The 13,467-nt window shown below is 40.8% G+C and overlaps 2 protein-coding genes across 2 annotated transcripts in view; both read right to left on the bottom strand.

The window, feature by feature from the left end:
• Nucleotides 1-4,079, bottom strand: part of T265_14473 (hypothetical protein) — a gene marked incomplete at both ends in the record, with an annotated part of 45,728 nt that extends 41,649 nt beyond the window's left edge. Inside the window, one exon of the mRNA XM_009173803.1 lies at nucleotides 4,031-4,079. Coding sequence (XP_009172067.1) covers nucleotides 4,031-4,079 — 49 coding nt within the window. The remainder of the gene's footprint in view (nucleotides 1-4,030) is intronic.
• A 2,414-nt stretch (nucleotides 4,080-6,493) lies between these two features.
• Nucleotides 6,494-13,467, bottom strand: part of T265_14472 (hypothetical protein) — a gene marked incomplete at both ends in the record, with an annotated part of 38,238 nt that continues 31,264 nt past the window's right edge. The window contains one exon of the mRNA XM_009173802.1: nucleotides 6,494-6,531. Coding sequence (XP_009172066.1) covers nucleotides 6,496-6,531 — 36 coding nt within the window. The remainder of the gene's footprint in view (nucleotides 6,532-13,467) is intronic.

The following is a 13,467-nucleotide window of genomic DNA, read 5'->3' as shown; positions in this document are numbered from 1 at the left end:
GGGACCTAGCTGATTATTTCAGCAATAGAGTTGTGCTGTGCAAATTGTATCTTGGTGATGAAGACCCGTCTCTATGCAACAAAACAAATTTATGTCGACGTAAAGCAAAATCTGGTAATTTTATTTGGAATCAAAGCCTCTTTCTCGGCAATCGCTACTAGTTGGTGGCTGTATCATTAGCAAGCTACTTGGATTTCCCACAAAAATATATTGAGTGTGTACACTCCTTCCTGGAGGTCACTAAGCACCCTTCTAAAAATCCATCCATATGTTATAAGCCATCTTTATGTGCATGTGAAATTGTCAGAGACCAAATAGGAGTCCTCAAGAGCGCTTGAACAGTGAATAATTGCCGCCTGTTGCCAAGCTTGAGCTCAAATACTTCGTGTACTGACCCACTTGGCAGGCAAGGTGGTGGGTTTGGAATGCTTCCTTAGTTATGCAGTCGATTAGCTTAACAGTGACTGTTACGTACTACAATACTGTACCAAAAGACTGAAATCCACCTAGGGTGGATGGGTTCCACAAGCAAGTTGTACACTTATCTCCTCAGGAAATCTTTACACTATAGTACATCAGCGGATTATGCAATACTGACTCAACGTTTTATTGGATGATCAGGTATCCAGAAAGTTGGCTGCCGGTTGAGTAGCTTTTGAGAATATGGAACAGAATAAGCGGACTGGCGAGAAATTCTTTCGAGTTACGGTTAGCTACCTATTTCGTGGTTCCAGCGATTACTATATATTTTTGTCCAGAGGGTATGCACAGATTATTGGAAGGTATTAAACCTGAAACTCCGATACTCCTGTTCTTTACTCTGACTTGCACTAAGTAGTCGCTTAGACTGGCAAAGCTTATCGCGTTAGTGATTGTCCAAATATGTTTTCAATTTTCGCGATAGTTTATACTCAAAGCTTCACTATTTTGGTAAGTCCTACATCATACGTGTTTCATCTCTGGGTATTTAGTTGCGCGTACACGAAATTCGCGGTTTGGATATACGTATTTGACTTAACTTCAGCTAATATGACAGTTCGTAAGTAATAAGAATGATAACAAGGCATTAAAAACAAAGCAGAATGAGTAACAATGCAGAGGCTTGTAACCAAGACTCTAAAATCACGACACGAAATCTTTCGGGTTGATCGGGCGCTATAGCCATCCGCTAAGATGACTGACATACAATCTAGAAGATAAATAACCTCGCGTAACGGCACAAATTTACAAACTCGATTTGCCCTAACAACTGTTTCGGTTCAGTGCTTCTTCTGGAGATTGGATTGTTATGCTGGTGTATAAATTTGTCCGTGAATCTGTCTAATGTATCAGTCAAATACCGTTATTAGCGTTCTTTCCACTCCGGCGAGTTGTCTGTTCTGAGTAGCTGCCAAGTGGCATCCGCATAAAGCGACCGATTTTTATTTCACTTTAATGGTATAATATAATATCGAGCAACATTAAATTTCCATCTAAAACTCATCCAAGCTACCAGTTGGTAAGGTATTCATTCAGTACCCGTGACAAAAACTGCGCTGGCAAAGTATGCACCCTGTTAAGAGTCCCATGTAAATACGCGTAGATTTCGTAACACCGGGTCATCCTAACCAACATTGTACATCATCTCGGGTACGACTGAATGTGTTCAGATGAGTAGTGTATTCTGCATAACAATTTTAGGGCCATTGTGTCGTCCGGAAGTTGCAAGAAGAACCAGTTGTGAAAACTGACTTTAGTCCATGTAGCCTATTGGGATGATATTACACTTCCTATGAGGTTGTCGCTGATGAGGATGATGATGTTGATGTTGGCTCCCAGAAGCGGTTGAACACTGCACTAACTGTTTCTCTGTCCCTGAGGCTCATCACGTAGTCGTAGTTCTCCAAACCAAACAGCAACCTGTACACGAGTGAGGAATACACTAACTTGTAGCCTTATAAGAAGTATACTATCGAGGCAGGAAAATACGTTTTGAGATTTTTATGTGACTTACTCAGTCAAAAAAGAATTCCACAAAAGGCAGATTCGGTTGAAATCTATCGTTAGGAACAACTTTTATTCGAAAGTGAGTGTACCTCGCCAACTGGGTATAATCAAGTGCCCAGGCAAAACAAAAGGCTGATGGAAACTCGAGGACTACGCCTACTTGAAAAGTCACAATAAGGAAAAACTGTAAGGAGGCTGTCAAAGTATATGCAGGAGCCTAGTGAAAAGTGCTACTTTCCTCGTGTTTTAGACGGAATAATTTTAATTGTCGGTCACGGAAGGAAAGAAACAGCATATGGCACTTATATCAACAAATCCAAGGCTTTTTATATTAATCTGATTTCCAGAAACAAGGAGTTTTCCTTCTTTGTGTAAAAACCAACTGTAGCACAGTGAATGCAAGTGTTCGTGTTCATCGCATGAATTAGGTAGAAAAGTGCCATACTTGAATGTCAATTGACGAGATGCACAAAGTCATGTACGCACAACGCCGAACGACAAGAAGCAGGGACGAACGGTGTGTATGTATCCATGTACACGGCACCATGATGAGCACTTCGAGGAACCGGAAATGTGCAGTGCATTCTAATAAGGTTGGTCGCAACTGAGGGCTTTTCGGAGCAAGATGAACAAAGAACTAACGATGCATTCTGCTTTACGGGACAACCAAGTTGTATCACATGTGTTTCGGGTCGCGGAGATGGCTGAGGGATACAATTTCCGATTTTGACCAAAAGCAAGTAGAAATACCAAATAATATGAATTGTGTGCTATTCAGGCCAGGGAGACTGGACCAACAACAGTGGCAGCCCACTCTGATTCAGTATAATGAGGTTGCGCCATGACTAGAATCCTTTCCAAGTCGTAAAATCAGTTCACGCGGAGTCTGGAGGGTCAGAGCATGCTGTTTACGTTAATTGTAATTGTAACAGGCTGTCTGGTTTGTAAAATGCATCAACATGCAGCTTAACCTGTAATATCAGGTGAGAAACATGCGTGCAGGCAGAAGATTGACCCTTAGTGACTTGCAAGTCAGGTTTTTAAAAGTCACGTGCATTGGGTGTGAAATGTGAGATGTTGAAAGCGAATAGTTTTGACCTGCAAAATTTCTAACTCATGTGATGTGTGGGCGTGCAAGCGTTGCATCGGTCATTGCTTCAAGCAAATCTGATTTGAGACAGCTGCCAGATTACGTAACAAGTGGCAAAATACATGGTAGATGTTTTTGGGACGGTTGATCGAAGATCTGGGACTTGGATCAACACAATAACAAACGACTGAATGTTTTTTGTAAAAATGTACGAATTTCAGACCTGTATGCGATTCACCGTGAGAAAGGACTATTTTGGATGATAGACCTCTTAAACGGCCCATGGTCAATCAAGCTCTGCTGAAAACTTGCAGGACGGATTGTTATCCCCCTGTTGCTACTGGGATTAGTGATTTAAGTACATCATGCTTGGTTAAAGCAAATGGTTCAAATAGTTGTGAGGAGCCCACGGTCAACCAGTGGGGTTGTTTTCACGGTTAAAATAAAAGTTACCCTACCGAAGCCAGCCAGCTTTAAATGAGTTAATGAGTAATCTGCAGGAGAGTGGCTTTTAAACTTTCCGTACCCAGCACTACAGACTGATGTTATTCTTTGTCAGGCCAATAAATCGACTATCAGTAATGGGATTAGTGATCCGAACGGACGATTATGGCATGTGGATAGACTGACTACAGTACTGATTACCAAACTTCTTAAATCTATCTGATGTGAGGTAAAAACACCTATGTTATGTTCTATGCTCATTTCCAATTCCCCTATTACCTCAACAAAAAACATTCTCGTGAACGCACAACTGATTAATCGTGCCTTGAGGATTGTAAACGCAAACAGTTATCTCGTTTATTTCAACAGCATTATGTTAGAGAACCTGCGTGGTTTCTTCTGATGATCACTTTTAATGGCTGTATATAGTTGTGGTAACACTGGTGCATAATGAGAGCAAATTCACTATTCCAAATTTCTCAGAGGCAAAAAAATGGTATTTCAACTTACGTTTAAGTAATTTGTAATACTTGGTATAATCATATTCCAGAAACGATATCTGAGGTAAAGATAGAGTACAGAGAAAATCAACGGATGAGCCAGGAAGGTGAAATATGGTTCCAGAAAAGCTGTGAAAAGCAGGGTACTTAAAATAAAAATATCCTGAAGCTATACATCGCATTTATGTGTGGTAACGCTCCACAAACATTACTTGATCAATTCCGGGACATTTAGAGTATTAGAATCATTCACAAAGGATACCACAACAGTCTGAATTACGTATTCCTTAGATAAGCTGATAGCCTAAACGAATAATTTTTGAACGAGTGTTGTATCCATACTTTGATGTTACATAGCGGACTCTGCGGTAGCCAATAAAATTATCAAAAGTTGAAAGTCACATGCTTTTTATGGAGATGTCACTCTTTGCAGAATGACGCAGTGAAACTCAGTTTCTAGCACTGTAGAGAACAGTTGGCCTCTGCCAAAATTCGTATGCTCCATAGAGCAAGAACAATCCAAATTCTAGGCGAGGTTCATGGTCACGTGACGCGTGCATATGAGCCATGGAAAGAATTCGAACATTGATTTCATGGATTACTGTAGCTCAGACAAAATGAGGTACACCAGAGATTAGTTGTACCGAAACAAAAGCAACTGGTTTATTGTTCAAGTTCTGCGGTTCAAGAAGATACAGTCTTTTTTCACTACATTCACCTGACAGAAATTTTCTGAAAACTGAGCGCACCTGATATCAAATTGGCCCAAATATCTAGAATGTTCCACCAAATTGGAAGGAAACTTCAAAGTTCTCAATATTATCAGTCAGCTACCTCTGTTTATTCACGTGTTAAATGATCGCATATGCGAATTCATTATTGCTGGTTTACAAAGCTCCGTGGAATATTTACGGGGGTTACGAAATTCAGATAAAGTAGAGACGCGTTTGACGAGATCAATTTATTGAGGATAATATTCACATCTTTCAGTATTGCACTGTTTCTGAAAGTAGAGGCCCTATACTTCAGACAGTTTCATAGTGTTTCGGCGAAAATCCTTCTGTCCCAAAAGCCTGAAGTTGTTGGAATGATGGAGCGATTACACGCATTCAGTGGGGGTAAAACATCACCTGGTCTGATAAACTTCTGATGGATCATTCCTGAGTTAACGTGAGAAGGAAGTTGTGTGCGTCTGCTCATCTAAAAAATCATGCACGTTTTCAGTTTTGCATCTGAAAGTGTTTTCATTCCAGATAAATTCTCTTTAAAAAAATAGGTTTTAAGTTCGTTTTCTTGCATGAGGGAATGGCAATACTTTTCAAAATACTGTACTTGCAGGAAGGTTGTACTTTTCCAGAATGTCACTCGGAGAGTAAATCCATTAGAATGTTGTACGAACAGGTCTCGTCAACCATCAGAAATCATTTTGAAGAGACCTGGACGGATAAATCTTATTGCGCTTTAGTTCTTACAGACACTTGGGATTCTCTCTCCTAGAATTTCGGGCATATGGCGTGTTAACTTCGGGCACCCGGGTAAACAGTAATGACCTTTTAAGTATTTGGAGAGAAAAATCCAGCGCTCCTAACAACTTCGTAGATTTTGAGGGAGTGTCGCATATCTTTTTGGATAATCTGACTACAAACAGTTCTAGTTAAAGGAAAAGTGATTTTTTAGAACTGGCATCTACCCGGTTAAACGTAATTCAAACCTATGTCTCTTTCAGCTTTAGAAGTGACGGCTGAATGCATATACTCAAAATGGGGTGCGCGTTGTTTGCCATGGTTAATCGTAAATGCACACGATCCTCAACATTCTAATACAATTAATCTCGCCGCATGTAAAAGCCCCTGAATGGGTCGTAACAGGTCAACCAAAAACCTGGTATACCCGAAATATTAACTCAAATCGTCCCATGGAAAGATTTTCAACCGATCACACTGTACAATTCGACTGTATTTATATTCGATCATATTGACGTATATTGCTCTCTACCGCGCCGTATTGCATTACACCACATTGTTACAGCACACTATAGTATTATATTGCATAAAATGTACTATGTTACGTTGTATTATAGTATTTCATGCTGTATTTATTATATGACGTTTTATATTGCAGTGTATGACATTCTACCGCAAAAGTATACTGCATTATATTATATACTGCATTATAAACATATGCATGTATATATACACACTTATATATACATATATATACATAGTATTATTATATTGTACTGTACGATGCTATTGTACGCTACATGCTCGCATGTGCTTCAAAAATCCACTGAGGAAACTCCAATCAAGGCTGTTTCTAATAATGTCAGCTGTCCTTGATTAATCGGTTGATCGCCTTCCAATGAGACGTCACACTTAAAACTTAATTCTACTCGAAATAAAGTCAGTGGATACGGGCAGGCAACGGAAGACATTTCAAACAAACTGCAGATGTATGAATAACACTCACGGTTTTCAGACGCTGTTTCAACCGAGAAAGTAAAACAGCAACCTGAAAATGAAAGAAAAGCGGGTTGATAAGACTTCGGTGACACTCACAAAAAGATAACATTGAAGTTGAGGGAAATTAAACTGTAGGTTTTAGAATATGGAATTGAGAAGAACATGGTTGTTTACCTGAAATTCATTTCTTCCCTCCCTTAATGCTCGATAAATTGTCACTTCGATGCTGATCACAACAGCCGACAGACCACTGGTGGAGTGAATACGAACAACGCCAGCGGACGTCTACGAAAATGAGGGTAAACCTGGCTAACCTTGTCATGCCAGTCTCCGTCGCCGTGAAGTATAGGGCAATGGGATGAACAAGGTAGAAAGATTTGCTTGTTGGCTATTGTTGTGTACCTAAACAGCGGACCTAGAAGCGAACGTAATCTGTGCTCCTAGATTATAGACAAACCTTGCACCAGGAGACCAGTTCTACAAACAACTTCAGCAAGTCTTCAAACAAGTATCTCGCAAACAGAATATCAATACTACAGGGGACTGGAGAACTTCATTTATCTAACCGTGTCATCTTTCTCTCAAAAGGTTTCGTCTATTCTGTTGTTCTTACCGTCTTTATAAGAAATGGAGAAAAACTGGTAATCCAATCAGGTCGTCTAATACCTCTGTTCACATGTCTATAAGGGCAATTCACAAAGTTATGTCTCTCATGCCCATTTAGACAGGCCTTCTGTATCACCCGGAAACCAAGCCAGCTGCCTCAGAATTAACTGCCACACAGCTAAAAATAATAAGGGCTAAAGCTCTGACCAGCAAAAATCTCAGTCAAGAGTTGATGAGAAGTGCTTAAGACCAAAATCCAAAGAGGCCTTTAAGTTCTCGGTTCCTTAGTGAATAGTTTGTTACTATATCGGAGCCTAAAAAAGCTATTTCCACGCTTCCATCCTGCAGACCGCATCCACTTTGGGAAATTAATGGCTTATTTAATATATCTGGATGCAAACACTTGCGACTCTAGGATGATTCGACCTCATACAGCTTGTAACAATGTTGCTACGCAGTAGCTAAGGTGAAGTCTCCTTTTCTGATATTGCGTACTCCACTGAACACATAACAGCCAGAATTTACAACCAAAAGCTGAGTAATCACCGATGTAAAACCCAGTACCGCTTTATTTGATTGTGAAAAAGAGAAAATGGCAGAAATTATCCGGTGGGTAAAAAAAGGTAAGCTTCCGGTTAGGACAATATGTACGAAAAGGCGATCATTCTCGGCTCATGGGCTACCCTGCAGAGGTAGAATGAAATGAGAATCTCCGAAAAATCGATAATTATTTATAATGTCCAGTCCAAACAGAGGCGGTAAAACTACTTTCAGTAACTGCAGAATGACTGCCATGGACTATGCAGTGAGATGTCATTCCACACATCCACTGGAGTTTCTGCCTACAGAAAGTGGTCTTCTCACTAGGTCGGGCGACGAAGGCTGTGTTGACAAACCCTTTAGCTTATAACGTATTTCAGAACGTCTGAACGCATAGAAACAGCTAGCAGTGCCCCATTCCATCAGTTTTTGAGTCACATTCCACCTCATTGTCGGAAGCCTTTCTGAAATGTTATGTAGGCACCTGTTGTTCAAACCAGGCGTATGAGGCCGATATCATTGTTTCAGTCGCGACAACAGAGCTTTTAGCTTTGCCTTTGCCACTGAGTGTTAGGTTTGGATAATATATATATACATAAAACATTCAATAACTATATCCAAAGGCTCTGCAATTATTCGATTTCAATGAACACTGGATTATGCAGTGGGCACCCGTTTACTTCCCGAAGTCCAACTGACATGGTGACGAAGACAACTACAGTGGCGGGGAAGAGTGGCACAAAAATGCTAGGGTGGAGTGTGGGGTCACAATGGCAAAACTCGTCTCGTCATATACAAAGAAAAGAGCCCAGAAAGAGAGCCAACCCTTCAAGTTCGTTGAATAAACCACACGTTATAGCGTTCAGGCCTTCAAAGTAATCACTGCTATCATAGAATATTGAAGAATGTCTTCCTCACAGTTAATCAGTTTACTATAATAACGGACCAGTAAGCGCACTTACAAGTCAACAATTTGTCCGTTAGTGTCTTACAGATGCCAAACTGCGGAGCGCTATGGATTATCGAAGTTTTGAAAGTTTTGGGGATGAAAAAACATATATTCACAGCTTTTCGTTAAAAGATGACCACGTAAAGAATGGTCCCATAAAATGGACCAAACAACATCAAGGACTCCAAAGTTATGAACGTCCCCTACGACTGCCATCTGTATAACCAATAAACCAATTGTTCTTAGCATTACAACACTCTGGACAGAATATCCCTCCAGTGGAAAATATGGCTAAACCAGATCAAAGAGAAAGTCGCCAGGCTAGACGTTCGCCATGTTCAGAGCTTGTGTTGATGAGCTCAGAATTAAACCAGCGCGCTTGGATTGCCGCGCCTAAGCTCATCAGCGATTTGGTGAGTGAATTTCATACCTCAGAAGGTCTTCATTTAAGAACATGTGGAATTACGTGGACCATATCCTGAAAGGAGGATCGTACCAACAATGCCAATAGCTCAAATGGCTGGCTGAAACACGTAAGCGATGTTTTGCGGCTTGGTGATGATAGGTTGTTTGGCTGTTCACTTGGTTCGGCAGTTGGTAAAAATTTAGCTGCAGTGCTTTATCCAGTAGAAACGTGTATGACTGTCACTGAGAGTATTTTGTCGCGATATCCAAAAAAAATACTAAACCAGTTTCAATTGCAGTGGACGGAATAATGCTGGATTATAGCTATTCGATTATTAACAAGGAGGCGTCCCGTTGCTTGTGAATTCTTAAATAATTCCAGACGCCGATGAAACTGTCGGGCTGTTCTGCGAAGAACTAAGATTGAAATTTATTTCGGCGATATTCAATCTTTTTTCAGTACTTTCTAGGCATATACGAGCCTCAACAGGGTAGTGATTTTTAGCTTCGTGTTTCTTGGAATTCACTACGTAGGTGAGTGTGCACTGGGTATCCTCCCGGTGAGAACCATGTCATCCTTGCGCACGGTGTGAAGGTATCTCGAAGTGACACAAACTCCCAGGTAATCAGATGTGACCAAACGTAATCAGGCGCACAACAATTGGCCACATTGACAATTGGATTGGAACGAAGCTCCACTTGATTTTACTTACTTACCGAACGGCTTTGGGGTTGCAAAGCACTTAGGGATAAGTCCTGTAATTCCCGAGATAGTAAATGATCCTACTGACGAAACACGTTACACAAATGGGTGCCTCTCGAAAATCAATAGTCGATTTTTGTACTGTCTGCCAAATAAAGACAAAATACTTTATTGGCTGTTGATCAGGTGGCTGTTGGTCTGTTCGCTAAGCTTGGCAATTGGCTTGCAAACGTTTCGTCGCCACCCAGCTGCGCACAGATGATGTCGCCTCGTATGTTGAGGAAACGTTTGCAAGCCAGTTGCCAAGGTCGGTGAACAAATCAACAGCCACTTGAGAAGCAACCAATAAACTCAACCAAGCTACCAGTATTTCAAAAAGTTACCAACAAAACACTTTCTTTCCACTATGTACTTATTTGAGGAAGTTTGACCTTCAGGCTTGGAGTTAAGGATGTTCGCGGAGACCAGAGATTTAGCAGACCGGATTGCATGGATTCATCCTAAATTTTTCGTGGTGCCCAAAATCCTAAGCTGTGCATCAAACGTCAGTACAGTTGTTTTCTGGTACCAGTACAAAGCAATAAATGGTTTTGTTGTGACAAAGAACTGCGTTCATGCTTCAATTTCAGCGCTTATTCTAGAAGTGAAAAATGAGGCTTTGTGTTATGCGAGAGCTGCATATTACCTATGAATTAGTGCATGCTTCTTGTTCCTTGCGATTATTTTGGTAATTGTATGCAAGCAGCTGGACTACAGGTGACGAACGCTTGTCGACTCATCTAATGTCAGTCCTCGGTGTTTGAGATTCGATCGAGACTAGGACCTCTGATGGTGCTAATAGCAGACAAAGGTGGTCTGTTTTGGAAGGATGACTGTATGCTTGGATTTTGATCTGATTCGGCCTTTGTTTGATCCTTAGCTTACCACTTTGTTATAGGACAACAGATTGGACCTCTGGCGTAATTATTTCGACGGAATAATCAAATACCTGAAGTATCGGAGAATCGTAGTGAATGAAACATTCTGCTTGAAATAATTAGCGTTTGTTTGGCCACAGACTGCGCTTCAGAGGTCCTACACAAATTCCACCACCAGAATAAAGCTGTGCAACAGATGTAAAACAACTGTGTAGATGTGACAAAAAATTCTTCGATCGAAACACTATTGGGAGCTAGTGGGTGGATCATTCTTAGACTTCTTAGGGCAACCGGTAAAAATTGCTCGCGGACAGTTGGGACGCATCCAGATTGCGTTGACATGCGACATCGATTTCTTGTCTTTTGACTAATCGCTATTTGAATCCCGGCAATGGTTATTTGACTTAACTGGAATAAAACTTCTGTCTGATGCTCCTTTGTTGTTGGAGACCACGCAGAATTTTTTTTTCATGAATGGAGGACGACTGGTTAATTAGGAATGTTGTTGAGAAAATCCAACATAACCTTCATCAACCCTGGAATAATCGAAAGAGGAGAACTCTCAACAAGTTCAGACAATATGCTTTTACTAAAAGGCCCATTACCTAATTTGGTTGGTTGCGCGTGAAATAAGTTGCGTCGTGATCTCATCTCTTGGTACCTGATTGGTTCGTTGTGGCCATCGATTCGACAACCTATTTCTCCGTTGTGATTGGATCGTTTTCCTACTTGCACTGCGGTCTGAATAATCGACTGGATAGCTTCATATTTCAATAGCTTCCTTTCTTTGATCTGATTGGTCCTTTGGTGATCTTCAGGTTGTTTGATTTCCATGTGATGCAGAGTTTAGTGACAGCGTTGTTATTTTGTTCGTAGCAGCCAACAGACTAGGTATTCACTGAACAATTTTTGTGTGAAATACGGCGCTCCGCAAGCATTTGCTTCCGTTTTGTTCCTGTGTGAATTAGGATTTCAACACCCTTTCCAAGTAAACTGATGTCCTTCTCTGTTTTCATGGATTGAAACCGTGGTATTGGGTCATATTTTCTCCCGGCAAGCTTGTGTTGGTGTATTCTGGTGACAAGTTTTCTTCCAGTCTGGCCAAATTGTTGTTTGTTTCAGTCGTTACAATCAAGTTCACATATCACGCTCGTCTTCTTCATTGGTTTCGAGTGGGTTCTTCTCAACTTGCATACAGGCTTAAAGGCGACTGATATATCATTTTGCTTTAAATGTCATGTGGTGATTTCTCCGATGATTTTGATGTACGGAAGCGTAATCTTTATCTGTTTCGGTTGCGTTGGCCAAGTTTTCTGATGTTTGTTTTGTAAGGATCTCCATATGAAGTTCTCTAGGTGGCTATTATTTTGGAGAGTCTGGTAAGCTCTTCGCCAATCTTTCTTTCTCGACTCTGTCTTGCTGTAGTGTGTCGCGATCCGCTTGAATAGGGCTCATACACAGCTTCGTTTGTAACAGTTGAGACGGTTGCTGAAGTAGTTTAGAATCCGGTCCATGTGCATTTCTTTCTTGTATGCTTCAGTTTGCAGTCGGTTATCTGTTGTCCTTTTAAAAAGTACATCTGGGAATACCAATTTATTGTTCTCCATTTCCATTGTAAAGCGAACGTCCGGAAACAAATTATTAAACATTTGGTGTGCTTACTATATTTATTTTTCTGTACATTGGTCTGGTGACACAGTCCGTTCCAGTCTGTGCACTCGATAAATTTAGAGATTAATGATCCCATTGGCCGTCCTTTCAGTTGCTCATAACATTCTCCAATGAAGTAGGCAGTCAAACATAAATATGGTGGTTCGCATATTTATTCTCTCCCAAGAGTTACGTTCATGATTCCTTCGTTGTCCAGAAGTTCGTCAACTACCATCATAGTGGCATTTAAATCAACCAATATGAACAGTGAGGTTACGTCCAAGAACACCATTGTTTCATCTTCGATTTTTATGTCTCTTAACTCTCCATGATTTGTATTGCATCCTTGGATGACTAAGGTCCGCTAGTGAGATGGTTCACCCGCTCCAATAATTCTCTTGAAATTTTCTATGTGGTTGTTCCCGGTAGTGAGAAAATTTACTTTGTTCATAATTTTCCCAGTTTAGTTGTTCTAAAGACGGCGCCGCGTGCTGACTAGACCACTGGCTTTGTTGATGTATTCCGCTTTATCATGAATAACTATCATTCTTCTTTTTCTCAGCTGGCATAATAACGACGGGACAAACCGAAACTAACTCGAAAACAACCAATCACCTTAAAGTTATCAGATACGTTTTACAAACTAAATAAACACAGACAGAAGAGAGGGAATTTGCCCACTCAAGCCGCACTGGTGATGTCATCTCGATTGGTGATGACTCGTTTGCAATCCAATGGGTAAGCTCGGCGAATGGACAAACAAACAACATAAGGTGCTAGTCAGCCCTTTAATGAACGTACACTCCGATCAAGGAAATATTTTAGTAGTAGGAGTGTCCCTCAATGTAGAGCACCGTTTGAGATAATATCAGTCAGCATCTTTCTTTCTTGACCTTCAGCTTCCAATGTGGTTTAGTGAACATTCTTTGTTCAGAGTAAATTTTTTTGCGTGTGTGGCCCATCGCAAACCATGTGCTTAACAAACGGTATTAAATGAATTGTACCAAATTGCTGTAGCCCAAGCACCTTGCAGCCATAGTGGAAGAATGTCGAAATGATAATGATGTCTAGTTTTGACAACCTTTCGTTGTACAGCTTTGTTCAGCTCGAGCATAACACTGTGGCCAAAATGTGACCGGGCTGCAACAGTCGAAAAGTAAGGATTGGGTTCGAATCACGGATCTTGCGGTTGGTATTACTGTGTGTAATACTGTG

Source organism: Opisthorchis viverrini, assembly GCF_000715545.1.
Source record: "Opisthorchis viverrini unplaced genomic scaffold opera_v5_199, whole genome shotgun sequence".
Classification (NCBI taxonomy): domain Eukaryota; kingdom Metazoa; phylum Platyhelminthes; class Trematoda; order Opisthorchiida; family Opisthorchiidae; genus Opisthorchis; species Opisthorchis viverrini.
This window is presented reverse-complemented; position numbering and strand designations above follow the sequence as displayed.